The 17,251-nt window shown below is 45.1% G+C and overlaps 1 protein-coding gene across 2 annotated transcripts in view; it reads left to right on the top strand.

Annotated features, from left to right (window-relative positions):
- The window catches only part of SETD1B (SET domain containing 1B, histone lysine methyltransferase), a 50,862-nt gene extending 34,449 nt beyond the window's left edge, over window positions 1-16,413 (top strand). Inside the window, exons 7-18 of one of the 2 annotated variants that reach the window (XM_077307645.1) lie at window positions 3,359-4,126; window positions 4,877-5,044; window positions 6,175-6,262; window positions 6,456-6,676; window positions 7,583-7,682; window positions 8,607-9,089; window positions 10,701-12,266; window positions 12,990-13,156; window positions 13,862-13,993; window positions 14,868-14,987; window positions 15,538-15,675; window positions 16,222-16,413. In XM_077307645.1, coding sequence (XP_077163760.1) covers window positions 3,359-4,126; window positions 4,877-5,044; window positions 6,175-6,262; window positions 6,456-6,676; window positions 7,583-7,682; window positions 8,607-9,089; window positions 10,701-12,266; window positions 12,990-13,156; window positions 13,862-13,993; window positions 14,868-14,987; window positions 15,538-15,675; window positions 16,222-16,395 — 4,125 coding nt within the window. In that variant the 3' untranslated portion in view covers window positions 16,396-16,413. The other variant, XM_077307644.1, reaches the window with a different exon arrangement.
- Window positions 16,414-17,251: the final 838 nt, after the last annotated feature.

Genomic DNA, 17,251 nt, shown 5'->3' with positions numbered 1-17,251 from the left:
GAAAAAGAGCTGGATGGGCAGCGAGAGGGGGCTGCTTCAAACATGCATGTTCATTGACTGTGGTATCGCTTAATGGCTTGCATGTGTGAGATTGCTGTTGCAGGCTGATTGAGCTGTATTTATGTTTGTCTGTGGCATTGTCTTTTCAAGCAATATAGAGTTAATGCCTTCATCTGATATTTATCACATTAAATCAAGCTGCTCTGCCATGCCTACATCTGAGGCCAGTCAATAACACCAAAAAATATTGGCCTCCTCACATGAAACATCCACCAGTGGAAATCTCTCCAAACTATGAGAAACCCTATAGGAAATTCAATTCTAGGAGGCAGGCTTTTAATTGTAAGAATGATTTTTATTACGTATGATTTTATAATGTTGTTAACCATCCCAAGCTGATAGGATGAGGCAGTATAGAAATAAAATATTTATTTTAAGGGCCTTATCCAGTCTTTTCTCTCCCCCATTTTCTTAAATCTTATTTATGTCGTTTCTAGATTTATGCCGTTTCTGTAGGTTAAATCGCTTTTGTTTTGGTCTGTACACTGTCTAAGTTCTTAGATGTTTGACAAATAATAAATATTGAGGAATCCGACAATAAGATTACCAAGTAATCTTTATGTAAATGTATGAACATGCTTATGGTGATTCTGCACCTCAGATTCCTTATGTTGCTGGAATAATCTCAGATATTTTTAAAGTATTTAAAATGTCATGATATATCTGTGATTTCCCTTAAATCTTGAATAAGCTATTCATCCTTTTGAAATTATTTAATTGAACTATTCCTTAATTGAAAGGCTCCTTCTTCCAGCTGGCTTTCTTTTGGTTTTTAGTATATTTCCTCATTCCTGTTTCCTCTCTTGCTTCTCCACCATTATATTTCTAGTCTATCGCTTAGGATAAAACTTGGGTCACAAAACTTGTTCATTCTATGAATGCAGGTCAGTCCCCAACTGTGAAGCTGTTGGAAGCCCAAGAACCTTTTGTAAATGTTCCTCAAAATAAAACTTCTGAAGAATTCAATTGTACGCTATCCAACTTGGCTGGCTCTTAGCTTGCCTGTAACTTGTATCCCAGCCCATATACTGAAAGATAAATGTCATCTATGTCCATATATTGAAATATTTACTGGAATGTTCAGTATGATCATGGTAGGAGAAATTAATAAAAGGCAATTAGTAGAACCCCATGCTGGCAGGAGCTGTCCTTGGGTTTGGACTGTATTAGATAGAATGATGATCTAGCCGAGCAGACGGCTACCTGAAGTTGCATTCACACGAGCAAAGACAAAACCACATTAGGTGTTCTTGTAGGTTAATGGCTTCTGACTGCCTCTTTGTGATCTTGCTAATAGTGATGGTTGCATCACAAGGACAGAGGTCCCATGGTTGTCTGAAGGGGGAGAGCGAATAATGCGATCAAATTAAAAGTGGATTCCATATGGCAAGTTGAAGTGAAAGGTGGGTCCTGCGTTTGAGAAGGCTGAAGTCCAGAGTAGCAAGGTGCTGTATGGTTATAGAGTCTGCTCTTTCTCAATAAAGGGAACCATGTTATCCAGGGAAGTTTGTCCAATTCCTACAAAGAGCATCACTTTCAGAGAAGTGAGAAAGGAGCCTCTCTGTGAGAAAGAGAGGACATTTTTATGAAAGGACCCTCTCTTTCCACAGCTTTCCCCATTTCTCAGGCAGAGAACTGCCGGTGGGAGAGGCTACATCTAGGATCTAATCTCAGGACTTCAGCAATCAAGACCATTTGTCTGTCACTGACTCTGCTTGGCCAGTTTCCACACTAAATTGTGCCTTAGTCAACTTTTCTTACAACTGCTGGGTTATTGCTGTATTTAGAGTAGGAGTTATGAATGGTTCCAATGCCATGAACACTCGCTCCCTTCTGCTCTGGATGATTGTGTATAAATTGTAAAATGCTTTCAATGATATAGGTCAGGGGGTAGTCAAACTGCAGCCCTCCAGATGCCAGTGAATGCTGTGGCAGGGGCTCATGGGAATTATAGTCTATGGACATCTGGAGGGCCGCAGTTTGACTACCCCTGGTATAGGTTATTGTGGTTGCATATGTTAATTCTCTGCTGATTTGTAAGCCGTTCTTTTAGACACAGGCTTGCAAACAGGGCAACGCAGGCTGCCCATTTCACTGTCTTGAATCAGCTGCCCCCTGGTGGTAGCGTACTAGTCGGACTTGATGGAAGGCAGGTAAAAGATGCATTTGTGCTGAGATTTCTAAACTGCATTCCATTTTACATTGAGAACACAATGTTCTATAGTGAAAGGGAGTTCATGAGCATCCAGCAGCATCCTGAATGACCCTCCAGTAAAACAGCTCCATGACCTATAAAATCATATACTAGCCCTGCCAGCACCAGGTGGGTAGCTATGTTGGTCTCAACCAGCAGGGCAAAGTTTGAGTCCAGTATTACCTTTAAGACCAGCAATGTTGTGTTCTGGATATGTTTTCATGTGCTTTCAGCATTCCACAGTTAAGGGTACGTGGCCATTTTAATATATTTATTTCCTTTATTAGTAGGTTTTCTGCCAGAAGGAAATTCAAACAAATGATGACCCTATAAACTAAGATCGTTATTCCAGTTTGGTCTTTAATCTGCCAAACATGGTTTATTATACTGTATGCTAATTTGCATCTCATCCTCTACCTGTATGTATGGATTAGTAACGTCCATTTCAATGTATCTGACAAAGTATGTGTGCACACAAAAGCTTATAACTTGAACTAGGGACCAAAGCCCATTGCATTGAGGAATACAGCGGGCGCTAGATTGGGATGTATATGGAAGAACTCTGTGGATGGTCTCTCCCTCCCCGCAGGACCTGGAAAGGTTGCAGGCTGGAGGTCCCCAGGAAGGGAATTCACTGGCAGGGGAAGCTCTCATGCAGCAGGGATCTGCAGCCTCTGAGCCTCGGAGGGAAGTGGAAGGAGGAGGGGGCAGTCAGGGGTGGGGGACGGAAGGTGATTGGCTGGCTGCTGAACAGACAGGCAAGCTGCTTGGAGGAGGAGGAGGCACTCAGGGGCGGGACCACCGCCCTGAGTGGGTGTTAAGCTAAGCCATGAGACACGCTACTCTTCCTAGGCCTTACCAGAAATATTAAGTGGAACAGATCTTTGCTGATCTTAAATTGAACTTTCTAGCTCTGTCTACTTGTGCCCTTGAGAGAAGTTGTCAGCTTCTTCTTGAACTGAGTGTTGTTAAAAAAAAATCAGATTTTTAAAATTTGGAGTCCTCCAGATTTGGGATACTGTTTATGTTCTTGAAATGGCTTGTATTTTTTTAAGTAAAATGAATATAGCCTTATCTAAAAAGATTTTTCTTTCTTTCTCATAGTGTCATCAGTCTTCAGGGGAGGACATGGAGATCTCTGATGATGAAATGAACCCATCTCCCATCACAAGCACAGAATGTGCCAAAAACATTGTGGTGAATACCTCAGTCAACAACTCTGCTGTGATGGCTCCTTCCATCCCCATGCCTCCGCCCGGGTACCCTCCCCTGCCTCCACCCCCTCCACCTCCACACCAGCCGGGCTTTCCGATGCCTCCCCCTCTCCCCCCTCCACCGCCTCCGCCAACACACACAACAGTCACTGTCCCACCTCCACCCCTTCCTGCACCTCCTGGGGTCCCTCCACCTCATATCCTGCCTCCCCTCCCTCCATTCATGTTCCCCGTCATGCAAATGGACATGATCAGTGTCTTGAGCAACCAGTGGGGTGGCATGTCGATGTCTTTTCAAATGCAAACCCAGATGCTGAGCCGCATGATGCAAGGGCATAACACGTACCAGTACCACCCTTTCATGGGAAACCGCATGCAGTTTGTGAACCTTCCTCCCTACCGACATTTCTCCATGGGAGCGGTGATTGGTCGTGGGCAGCCCTGGCCACCTTTGCCCAAGTTTGACCCTTCTGTTCCCCCACCGGGCTATGAGCCCAAGAAGGAAGATCCGCACAAGGCTACAGTGGATGGTGTCCTCTTGGTGATTGTGAAGGAACTGAAAGCAATCATGAAAAGGGATTTGAACCGGAAGATGGTGGAGGTGGTGGCCTTCAGGGCTTTCGATGACTGGTGGGATAAGAAGGAACGTCTGGCAAAGGTAGGACTCAAGCAATAACAATGGTTTCTAAAGAGGAATGCTTTGCAATGGGAGAAATTATAGGCAAGATTCCTGTGCTTGGAGATACATAAAGTAAATGAGGAAAAGTACATGGCAAGCCACAGTAGTGAACAGTAGTGAACTCCAAAGTTCTATAAGAGAAGAGTGATTTCCTCAAGTCCATGTGTATAGAGGGTCCCTGGCTTGAATCCTGTGTCTTACATGTTTAAAAGGAATTTTAGAAAGCAGGACACTGGTAAACCCTTTTGCTTGGTACCCTCAGGAATCACTGCTGGTGAGTGAACCAGTAATCCATAAAATAGCTTTGTCTAGATCACTGTGAACTGGCTTCTTTCATACAACTGCAGACGTGGGTGTGGTTTGGTGTGTATTCCTGTCTTCCCAGTCAAAAGGTGTTCATGATGGTTTTTCCAGGGCCACCTGTAGCCATCTAAAAGCTTTCCTGAGGTCCTAGATCTGCCAAAAGCCCAAGAAGAGAGTATTGTATAGCCTGTTAGAGGCTTTTAGCAGCTCCAAAGTAGACCATAGTAAAGGAAGGTTAAACAGAGCTGAGATTTTGCAGTTAATCAGCAGACAATCTCTAGCAGAGTAAAGAGGTCCAATCCTGACTGGCAATGCAACTCAGAACTTGTTCTGAAACATAGAATCTTAATTTGAATAGATAGCTCCCGGTATTAGTTCTGTGCACCTGTGTTTTATGTTCTATTGAGCTTTTTTCTGCTTACACAGGCATCCCTCACTCCAGTCAAATCTGGAGAGAATAAAGATGAGGAAAAGCCAAAACCAAAGGATCGCATCACATCTTGTCTCCTGGAGAACTGGAATAAAGGAGAGGGCCTGGGCTATGAAGGGATTGGACTGGGCATCCGAGGGGCCATTCGGCTGCCATCCTTCAAGGTCAGAGTTTCTCTCTTCAGAACACAAACCCTTCATCCTGGCTGCATCAATGATTTTTTAGAAGTTAATTGATCGCAGAGTCACTCTTCACAATGCCAGCCAGATTACTTTGATGCATAGCAGGTGTGAAATGTCTCATGGGTGGATCCTTCCGAAGGCAGGCAGTACGCTACAGTCTGCAAAACAAAAAGGGAACAACCATTCAACCAGAGCAAACAGGTCAGGAACCCAAAGGCTGAACAAAAAATACTAAAATCAGAATACAAAAATTGACTATTTAGTGCACATTAAGAAGATTTAAAACAGCTTTAAAAATATAAAAAGAATCTGTGCAAAATCTTAATGGCTGCACATGGTATGACCAAAGGCCAAACAGGTCTTGACCAGATGCAGCCTCTGATCTCTAGGAAAGGATCATCATCACTGGTCAAATCAATTGTGGTGTATGCACACATATAATATTACAATAAGATCTAATTGGTGGCATAAGAATCACAAAATGTGAAGCTCTCAATAATATAATATATAATAATTCCAGATGCAGAACTCACAATAAATAATCAAAATTGCCAAAAACCACTACTCTGTCCAAGGCTAAGATTCAGTCCTAGGTGTGCATCCTCATGTATGAACCAGAGTAAAAGTGCTTTCCTTTATTGATCTATGGCCATTGCTTATTGGTCTATGGTCATTGTCCAACCTTTGACTACCCCGCTGTTATCAAGAGAAGAGCATTTCCAGATGCTTTGGCATGAGGTAAGAATGCAAATATGGAAAGTGGTTGGCAACCTCAGGGGATTACTGTAATTTTTCTGTCATGTGTTAAGAAGTCCTTCAAAAATTTAATAAATGGAGGTCTTATTAGGAAATTTCTGTTCTGACTGTTGTAATTCAGATATGTATTCAGCTTCATGTATTTTAGATTATTTTATTTAATTAGAATGCATTCTTTCTACCCTGGTCAAATAGGTGCTGGTAGTATTAAATGATGTGGGGTAAAAGTTATTGAGTACTTAAATTACTCCCTTGGCTTCCAATGCTTTTTGTTGTTTGTAGTTGAAAAGGATGTTTAGGCATACCTGAACAAATTGCATCTCTTGAAATAGCCTTGTTCTTTTCTTTTTTGGCAGGTAAAACGAAAAGAACCACCTGAAGCCACCTCAGCTGGAGACCAGAAAAGAATCCGCCCCTCCCCTTCAGTAGACGATGAAGATGAAGGTTGGCAAAACTAATATTTTTGCTCCAAACACTGTCCGGGTTGCCAGCCACTGAATATTTGAGCTTTCCTAGCAATATATTTCCAAGTTGCCCAATACTTATGTCTAAGATAGGTCAGTGGAGGGACTTTCCTCACTCTTCGAATCTAGTGGCTGACACTTCTCCCCGTTCCCCATTTACTTTCACACTTCAGAATCTGAACGTGATCGAGACCTGCCGGATGCAGCCTCTGACCTCTCCAAGAAGGATGCAGATGGTGTTGGCCTCAAACGAAGGCCTGGTCGGCCACTGGAACTCGACAGTGAGGGAGAGGAGGAGGATTCAGGCAAAGAGGAGGAGGAGGAAGAATCCTCTTCAGAAAAGGAGGCAGAGCAGGAGGAAGAGGAAGGAGGGATGAAATCCGTGTCAGACAAGGTAAATCATACATCTGACTGGTGTTTTCTCTGACCGCCTTTGCATGACTTTCCAAGACGGGTCCTTGGGATGTGCTTGTTGAGGAGTGCCTGCCTTACTTCTAAGCAGAAGACTTTGTCAGCAGGAATACATTTCCCATTTGCCTCCACCCAAAATGAGAGTCCTGTCCAGTGAGACAGATGCCCTGTGGGGTAGTTGAGGCTGAGAGAGCTTTAAGAGAACTGTGACTCGTACAAGATCACCCAGTGGGCTGCATAAGGGAAATCAAACCCAGATCTCCAGATTAGAGGCTGCCACTCTGAACCTCCACATCAAGCTAGCTCTCAATGAATAAATAGGTTATGCCAAAAGTATATGATTGGCTCCCCGTCATCCAGCAGGCACCCAGGGCAGGGTGGAGATTCAGACCTGGGTCTTCCAAATCCTAGGGCAGCAGTCCAAGCACTACACCACCCTGTCTCATCCAGTAATGTTCTGTTTCCTCTATCAGTGAGGCTGCTGTCTTACTTGTAGATGAGTCCCATTGTGCCCTGGCCTGGGTGGCCAGGCTAGCCCAATCTTGTCCAATCCTGGAGGCTAAACAGGATTGTGCCTGGTTAGCACTGGGATTGGAGGTTGGTGGGGTTGAGAGAACGCTAAGAGAACTGCTCTGCAAGAACAGCTCTAAGAGAAGTGTGACTAACCCAAGGTCACCTAGCTGGCTGCATGTGGGGGAGAAGTGGGGAATCAAACCCGGTTCTCCAGATTAGAGTCTGTTGCTCATAACCATCACACCATCCTGGCTCTCTAAGTATGTACTAAACAGATTAATGTGCCATATGTTGTTGGAGCTGTTTACAAGCCCCTGGACCTCATGTTTCCCCCTCTGCAAGTTTGCTGAATTTGTCAAATTTCTTGTCGCCCAAGGAAGAGGAGGAAGATGCTAACGAAGAAGAGGAGGAGGAGGAAGAGGAGGACGCTGAAGGAGAAACAAGTGAAAGGGAAGAAGAGCAGGATTCTGAAGAAGGTCTGAGGTTTTTCTGATAGTTTAATTAATCAAAGTTTATACTATTGGAGAAAAAATATTTCGGGGGAGGTCCTTGATGGATGTGTGCAAACTACTTTATTGGCTAATTCAGATACTGATCAGTCTGCATTTGATTATCGTAACTCATCCATGAAACCCAGCCCACTGAAAAGCAGTGGGTGATATGAAAGCTCTGGTGGCCCATTCTCACATGCAAACCGGCAATCAGCAAGCAAAGAAAATGCATGTGCGAATCTGCTTCAAAGGTGGTTAATTTTGTATGGCCAGTGAAAGACCAGGTGACCTGAAATCTGTGTGCTTTGCAGAATCATGCATCAGATCTTAAATGGAGCACCCTGCAGTGTCCAGTTCATTTTTACCCTGTCCCCAAAAAAGCTGTTGTAAAATGGGGGAGGAGGGGAATCCAGAGAAGTCAACTGAAATGGAAAGGAGGAGCCAAATGTATTTTTTTCATGGAAAGGCTAAATAAGTTGCATCTTTTTAACAAAGGGGGGGGGGAAGATGACCAAGGGACCGACCAAACTCTGTATGATGTAGTGGGAATGAAGAAAGAGATTCCTTGTGTCCTTGGTTGTGACGAGAAATGTAAGAGCAATCACCACAAATAGCAGGGGTCATGCAATGAAAACCATCTTCAGTAGGTTCAAGGGAAAAGGAAGCATTTAACTCCATGTGTAATAATTAATTGCTTTGAGATGTTGTAATAGCTGCTAGAATAAGACGAATGAGCCGATCTTGTCTAGCAGTTAGAATGTCAAACTAGACCAGGGGAGAGCCAAATCCAAGTAGACCTCACCCCTACATTTGGGATTTGGGACTGCCCCAAATTCCCTAAATACTTATGATAACAGTTAACCAATCTAGACATCAACTAATGATCTCAACCTTTTATCTCCCGTATAGATGATATTGGAAGCCCTGCCTCCTCCAGGGCAGAGGTTGAGTCATCTGATGAAAGTGATGAATCCTCAGAATTTGGAACGAGTTCTGATTCTGATGAAGATGAGGATGAAGAAGAGGAGGAGGAAGAGGAGGAGGAGGAAGAGGAAGAGGAGGAAGATGATGGAGGGGTTTCCATGGAGGAAGAAAGAGAAGCTGTACCCACGGAAATAGCAGTAGAGCCTCTTACACAAGAGCCTGAAGATGATGATGAGAAGGAGACCATCTTGGAACTGTTCCCCGTAGAAGACGACGTGTACATGCAGGGGGTTCCCCTACCACCAGTGGAACCTTCTATGCCTGAAGGAGAGGAACTAAAGGAAGAAGTCCAGCGAGGGGACGAGGGAAGTGGTGAGGTGCCTGAGGAATCTCTTGCTGCAGAAGTGCTGATGGTGATGGAGCAGACTGAAGAGGAGAAGCTGCAACAGTCCCCTGCTTGCCTACCAGGTATAGTTTCAGTTCAACAGTCTCAGTATCTGTCCCTACCCTACTAGTTCTGTCCCAGTATTGACGGTGGAGTTCTGGAAGTGTGGCTGCTCTGATTTGTACTTTGCCCTCTCATTTGAGGAAGGAGAGCTTATTTTGAGAAAGAAGCTGTTCTGAGGTAGAACTGATTACTGTGGTTAGGTTCATCAGTGGCTATCAGCTGTAAAGGCTAAATGTAAACCCCAAGCTCAGAGGCAGTGAATTTCTGAGAACCAGTTGCTGGGGGTCAACCATACCTTTGGCTTCTGTATGTCTGCTTGTGAGTCTTTTGGAAGTGCATGGCTGGTCATTGTGGGAATGAGGCCGCGGCTGCCTGTTGGCCCAACCCTATAATAAACATTTAAGCAATTTAACAATAAATACAAATAGAAATGTCTTATCTCTTCTTTTAATTGTCATAAAACAACCAAACCGGCCTCTAGATTTAAACCGTTTTCAAAGGTATTTTCATCAGTGGTTGTTTTTCCAACCATTTGTTGGTGAAGTCCTTCACTATGATCTATTCTTCTTTTAGTATGGGGAACAGTCTTTGGACTAAAGCTTCCCCATACCTGTGAACCAAAGGCCAACATATATATTGTTTAAATTCTGTGAAGAAGAATAGATCAAAGTGAAAACAACCACTGATGGAAATACCTTTGAAAACGGTTTAAATCTGGAGGCCGTTTTGGTTGTTTTCTGACAATTAAAAGAAGAGATAAGACATTTCTATTTGTATTTATTGTTAAATTGTTTAAATCTTTATTATAGCCTAGGGTAGATTCTTTCTTCTGTTGGCCCAATCCGGCAGGGCTGTCCTTAAATCATTCACCACGCATCAGTGGTCCCAAAAAATTGTGTTGTGTTGTAAGCCCAGAAACAGCACTACAGTGACTACGCATACCAAAATGATTATTCCCATGCACACGAAAGGAAACCTGGCAAGATCCATGGGAGTTTTTGTTTAGAACAGTTAAATTCTGACACGCACTGGCTTCACTGCCCCATGGTGGTTGGCAGCATCCAAAAGCAGCTCTAGTTAAGAGTCTGATAAAGTGTTAGTGCTGTCTCTTGAAGACTCAGAACAAATGAAACTCTGGGCAAAACTACAAAGATTTTGAACCTCCGTGCTCTCCTTGAATCCCTATGTCGTCTTTTCCCCCCAACATGGTGGCTTATCTCAGTATATTTGAGCATCCATTTACTTTTTAAAAGATTTGTAAACTGCAGACTGCTAAAGAGTACACTCACGTTCCCCTCATTTTTTATAACAACACTTTGTTTTGTTCCATGGCAAAAGCCATCAAAGAAATTGGCCACTGCCCCATTGAAAAAGTAAAGCATTCTTTGTTTACAGCCATCTGCACAAGCGGAGAAATAAAATGGTGCTTGCCTGGGCTGATCATTGGGATAGTTGTGGGTGGATGAACAGCATGCTTCTTGGCAGGTGGGTGGGTGGGTGAGTGGGGGTCTTCATGCCCTTTTAGACTTTCCAGCTTGGAGCCATGGACTGCTTTGTAGTCACTGCATGGCATATCCAAATGGAAACCTATAGCAATCAAGTAACCTCACTTACCACTCTCTCTTTCCTAGTGGAAGAGTCTGAACCAGATACTGAGCTGGAACCTGAGGTGATCGATAGTCCAAAGCCAGAATCTCAAGAGGAGGAAAATTTCCGCCCCCCAACACCAGTAGGGCTCTTTGGAGAAGTTTTATCCAGCAAAAACTCATTTTTCACCAAGTCTGAGGACAGCATCTTAGAAGCCCAAGCAAAAAGCAATCTGCAACCTGCAGTGGAGGAAGAGCAGCAGCACCCTCGGACTCCTGGACGGGATGTCCTGGCCCACATGGAATCTTCTGCCCTTCCTGTCCACCCAGTGCCCCCCTGTTCACTTCCTCTCCCATCTGTTGGGTCCACGAAAGAGGAACCATTGCTCCTTCCAGACAAGTTCCCCGAACAAATAACTGTGACCAAACCATCAGTGGAGGAAGAGCTCCCTCGGACTCCTGGGCGGGACATTTTGGCCAAGTGCTCCCACACTCTCTCCAAGTCCCAGAGCACGGATACTGTCCCAGCCACACCTGGCAGTGAAGCTCCTCTCACAGGAAGCAGCTTGACTTTAAGTTCCCCTCAAGTCCCAGGAAGCCCCTTTTCCTACCCTTCGCAGTCCCCTGGGATCACCAGTGGCATCCCTCGGACTCCGGGGAGGGATTTCACTTTCATGCCTACTTTCCCAGAGCCTGGTGCTACCCACCCTTGCCTCTTGTCTGTCAAGAAACTCTCCGAGGACGAACCCGATGAGAAAATCTTTAAAGAGCCTCTTGGTGCTTCCTTATTGGTTGGCATGAACAGTGTTCCCTCCCCCATTCCCTTTGCCAGCCCTCCTGTCCCAGCTTTCCACACACATATTGACTTATCACCCAGCAAGCAGTTACCTCTTCCTGTTCAGCCTTGTTTATTCATGGAGTCCAAGCTGTCTTTGGAAGATTGCAGTGCAGATGGAAGAGCTCTTCTGCCCTTCCCAGAAGTACCTCCTACATCCCCGCCTCTCCCTCCACCACTTCCCCCATCCTCATCCATCCTGCCCGTCAGAAGGAAACCTGGTCGGCCAAAAAGGTCGTCTCCTCTGGGCCCGTTGTTAGATACCTATTCCGTCAAGCCCATCGAGCCACCTCTTCTTCCCATCCCGGTTGCCTTGACTGAAAGTGCTGTGAGCAAAGAGCTGTTGAGCGGCCACCCAGACGCGTTCTATTCTCTAAAAGACCCGGAAGCCGTTACCCTGGATTTCAGGAATGACAGCTTCCATGACAAGGGAGCACCAGAGGTTCTAGCGGAGAAACTTCCCTTTAAAGAGCTGGAGAACCAATGGAATGAGGACTTCAAGGAAGATGATGCTCACTTGAAAGCCAAAAGGCAGTGGCGGCGCCAGAAAAAGAGGCCGGAAGACGTCCCGACAGTTCCTTCTCCTGAATATTCCCCTCATCGATATCACTATAGGCCCCGCTCTGAGTTTGAGGAGATGACTATTTTGTATGACATTTGGAACGGGGGTATAGATGACGAGGACATCCATTTCCTGTGTGTGACGTACGATCACTTGTTGCAGCAAGACAATGGGATGGACTGGCTCAACGACACCCTTTGGGTCTATCATCCTCATATCCTTTTTTGCCGAGTCGCCCTGTGGGAATACCCTGGCAATATAGAGGCATTTTGAAAGAGCTAGATTTATCGTGCATGGCTAGTATTCCATCAGGAAATATGAATATGATTTTGACCTGTTTTGCATGTTGTCTTGAGCTTTGTGCCCACTGTAGATCAGATGATACAGTTTCTAAAAATACCTGAACACTTGGCAGTACAGGGTTTGGTTTCTACATGCTTCTTTCAGTCTTCTACATCCACCAAACATCCAGATATTCACCTGTCCAGGGCTGGTTGCTCAAGATTCAGAACCTCCCACTAGGTGCTGTGATACTCCTGAAATAGTATTTTATTCTGCTGAAAGGAGTTTGCAAAACTCATTAATGTAGCTTAAGAGGAGAGTCTAGAAACTGCAGTGTAGTATATTTTGACAGGTTGGCTAATTTTAGAAAATTGTTGGTAATTTCCTTGAAGGCTGATTGATCTATCCTTGACAACTTCCACATGACATATTCTCTCTCGAGCAGCTTACTGTGCAATTCCCATTCTGTCCCAAAGGAAATTACATAGAGACTGGGCCAAATGTCACCTTGTATTGAACCAGTCTAGGTTAGTAAGGGAATATGTGAGCTTTCAGCCTTTATGACATTCTTCAAAATGTGTGTATGTTTTGCTGAGTGAGCAATAGGATTTGGTGGCCCACAAACTGCTAGTGTTCTCCCTTAACATAGAGCCACCAACCAGCTTTTTGAGCCCAAAGAAGAAAAAACGGGAGGATGGGATGCGAGAACACGTGACTGGCTGTGCCCGTAGCGAAGGCTATTATAAAATCGACAAGAAGGACAAGCTGAAATACCTCAACAACAGCCGTGCATTTGCTGAGGAACCTCCAACCGACACGCAGGTAAGGGGGTCCTCCTCTGTGCCAGTTGGCCTTCATGGAAAGCGGCGGGCGGGGGGTGGGATTAGGCTCGCTTGAGAGCATGCAGTAATCCACTGCTGTACCTGGACTTTCTGGATGTTAAATCTGTGGTGGCCACCTGGAGGCACGATGGCTGTAGTTCTGGGGTGGAGGAAGCTTTGCCCGAGCAGTAGCTAGAAAGGGATGTGAAATGTCCTGCTTTGTGAGTTATGGTGTTCATCTCCCCACTTGTGCACTGTGTATGGGAAGGTGTTATATGAATATTTTAAGAAATAGCATGGAAAACTTTATCTCCCTGGACACTTTTTGTCTGTTTTACATAAACTCCTAAAGCACAGGCAGAATACGGTTCCTTTCTTACCATTTTTGCTAAATGGTAGAACAGGAACAGGGCTGGGTAAGGCAGCACTTCTGACTATTGCAGCTGGAAGCATTCAGTTCAGAGAGCCAACAAGTCTTAATAATACTGAAAATAAAGAGAAGGGTGTTAAAGCCCTATTCCCTTCCTAATGAGGCTGGGATGGGTGGACCTGTGGGCTGTGAACTGGTAGGAGTCCTCCTAGGCAAACTGGAGATGCCTGGAATTGAACCATGGATCTTTGTATGCGCAAGGCACCTGTTTAGCCACTGACAATAAGCTTTGATGCGAAGATTGCTAGTTCCTGAGCAGCTGATGTTTCCCCTCAGGGAATGAGCATCCCCGCCCAGCCACATGCTTCCACTCGGGCTGGTTCAGAGAGGAGGTCAGAGCAACGCAGGCTCCTGTCGTCCTTCACAGGAAGTTGTGATAGCGATTTGCTCAAATTCAACCAACTCAAGGTAAGTTGTGCCTCAGCCTCCTGGCAGGGACATGTCTGGGTTTAGAGTCACCAATCTTTGCCAAGGGGTGGCAACGATTAAGTCAGCCTTTTTAACTTTTTTACTGTGGAGAAACCCCTGAAATATTCTTCAGGCTTCAGGAAACCCCAGAAGTGATGTCATCAGGCCACACCTCCCTGTCGTGCCCCTGGGAGTCACATGTATCCCCCCTCTCTGGACCCCACATGTGATAAGCCTCGGCCAGCAAGGATTCTTACGGCTGGGGCCCTACCCTGTCCACTGCCTCCAGGTTCATCGTTGGCCATTAGGGGGGAGGTGTCAACATAACCATATTTGGTCATATCCCTGATAGTTTTTTTTTAATTGTTTAGAATATAGTGAAAATGAATTAATTCCTGCCCAATTGGAGAAACCCTTCTGGAGCCACGAAGAAACCCCAGGGTTTCACAAAACTCCTGTGGAGAAAGCCCGAGTTAGGTGATACTGCAGTGGATGGGCACAGGCAGCAAACACTTCCGGGAAGGGATTTGAAGGGAGGGGAAGGGAGTATCCTCAATCCCTGTGAAAGCCAAGTGAGAACTCCCAAGGTCGCCTTGGGCTCAGGATTTCAAACTTTATAGTGCTTTTATCACGTTTTATTGAAATGGGTTTATTGCATATTTATGTTGTAAACTACCATGAGCCTGCTTGTACGGAGGGGCAGTCAATAAATTAAAGTATGAATAAATGAGGATTCTTTGGATTCACTGTGCTAAAATGTCACTGTATACTGCATTGCGAGCCCGGCTCTGGGTATCCCTATGTCATGCTCACTTTCTAGCAGATGACTCATGGGGGTGGTGTCTGTCTGTTTGTTTGTGTTGTCCCTGAATAGTTCCGGAAGAAAAAACTAAAATTCTGTAAGAGCCACATTCATGACTGGGGACTGTTTGCAATGGAGCCCATCGCTGCTGACGAGATGGTGATCGAGTACGTGGGCCAGAACATCCGGCAGGTAAACCCGGAAATGCGGCCCAGGTCTCCAGTGGGGGAAGGCTGGCTGGCCGTCATTGGTACCCCCAAAACCTCAGCAGGGGCAGAATCCCAGCCCTGCCTCTCTGGCCTAAAGAGTTCAGGTTAGAGGTGGGGAAGACCCAACTTCAGATCTCTCTCCGTTGGGCAGCCTTGGCCAATGTCAGCCTCAAGGGAAGCAAAGAGGAATATCCAAAAGCTTAAGTGTGACTTTAATGGACCTGTGTTTGGGGGGAGGGGCAAAATACCCATATTGCACAGATCTAGAACACCTCTAAAACAAACCCAGCCCATAGCAGGCAGGACACCTCCTCTCCTGCACCAGCCTGCGGCCTTATCTCCAGTGGGCAGACCTACTCTTGCCTGTGGAAAAGTGTCTCCCTCTGTCTTTTATACCTGGAAATTGTGCTGCTTTTTAGCAAGGGAGGGTTTTGGAAATGGCAAAGTAGTCATAGAAGTGAAGCTGCCGATTGGTTTGAACATGTTTACCCTTGGAAAGCGGCCCCAGACCATTGTTTCGCCTTGCTCTGCAGGTAATTGCCGACATGCGAGAGAAACGCTATGAAGACGAAGGCATCGGGAGTAGTTATATGTTCCGCGTTGACCACGACACTATCATAGATGCAACCAAGTGTGGAAACTTTGCCCGATTTATTAATCACAGTTGCAATGTAAGTATTCCTTGGCCTAACCACCAGGTATAAGTAAGTCCTGTTAAACCCCTAACAGCAACCAAAACCCCATAACAGACAGACTTTCTGGCATGACTCTTATCTGAAATATGTGTATAATAGTTTAATAGTGGTACTACCTGCCTTTCTGTGGAGCATCTCAGCACCCAAAGTTCTTGCTGCAATAGACATTTGGTGCTGTTAGGGTTCTGTATTGTCTCCTCAGTGGGACAGGAAGAAACCTCAGTCTAGTACATGTCCTTTGACAGCCTGCATGCTCCTGATCCTTTAGCTTGCTCTGCTTTCCCTATATTTGTCAGTGATCTAGTCACTTAAGATTTTGAACCCATTCTTAATCTCTAGCCGTGCTTCTCAGGTGTATGTTGAAAAATATGAAGAATATATTTTCAGTTGCATGTTTTTTTTTCAGAGTATTTTATTTCCTCTTGCTCCCATTTTTATTCTGGTGGATCCCAAATTTAGATAAAGCCAATAAAAACCTCTTTTTTGATTTTTGTTAATTTCATTTAAATTCTGTCTCTTTAGCCAAATTGTTATGCTAAAGTCATCACAGTGGAGTCTCAAAAGAAGATAGTCATCTACTCGAAGCAGTATATTAACGTGAACGAGGAAATAACCTATGACTACAAATTCCCCATTGAGGATGTCAAGATCCCCTGTCTTTGTGGCTCCGAGAACTGCAGAGGGACCCTGAATTAAACCCAAGGTTTTTTGCCACGCATTGGTTCTGTCTGAACTGTGGTAACCAAGGGTGGTTGCACTTTTTGCCAAAAAAAAAAAAGGAGGAAGAAGAAGAAGACAAAGGAAAACGAGAGAGAAGAAAGGCCATTTGGCAGTCCTGTGGCAGCAGGGGACATGCAGGCAGCAGACACGCACATGTGGACTCTTCCACTTTGCTGGTGCTTTTCATCTTCCGCTCCTTCCCCTCCCTCCTCTGGCACCTGAAGTCAGAACACTCTCCCTCTCCACCCTCCCGCTGCCTCTGCTCAGTCCCACACAGTGTGGCTCTCATGAGTAGAGTAAGGTACCTTTTTATTGTTTGGAAACGTTCCTCTTTCTGTACAATGCTGCTATCTTTTCCTCATTAGTTTTCTTTTTTTGGGGGGGAGGAAAAAATGTTTTAAAAAATGTGAAGCAGAGACTGAAAAAAGAGGCCACAAGCTGGGTGGAAGCTGGATCTTTTTGCACACAGTACAAGCTGCGAAGGGAGAACAAGGTGGTGTTTGGGGGCAGGCTGGAGATTTCTGCCAGGGCTTGTCATGGCTTGCACAGGGCATCCCTTTAAACTGAGCCCTGCTATGGCAATTTTGAGATACTCCCCCACTTCTGCTATCGATTCAGACTTGTGCTATTTAGTTGAATTGACTGGTCTTCAAAACTGGCTGTCCTTAAAACTGACAGAGAGGAAATTATGGAAGTAGAGCCTATCTGAATACTGTTTTGAGCATCCCACGGAGCACGATTTGGTTTTCTGTGGCACATGTGGTCTCAATGGTTTTCCTATTCCACTTCCCATTGAGACAGGAGAATTTTGGTCGCAAGTTCTCCCTGATGT

The sequence above is a fragment of the Paroedura picta genome, chromosome 13 (genome assembly GCF_049243985.1).
Source record: "Paroedura picta isolate Pp20150507F chromosome 13, Ppicta_v3.0, whole genome shotgun sequence".
NCBI lineage: Eukaryota > Metazoa > Chordata > Lepidosauria > Squamata > Gekkonidae > Paroedura > Paroedura picta.
Note: the sequence above shows the minus strand (reverse complement) of the source record. Positions and strands in the feature narration are given on the sequence as shown.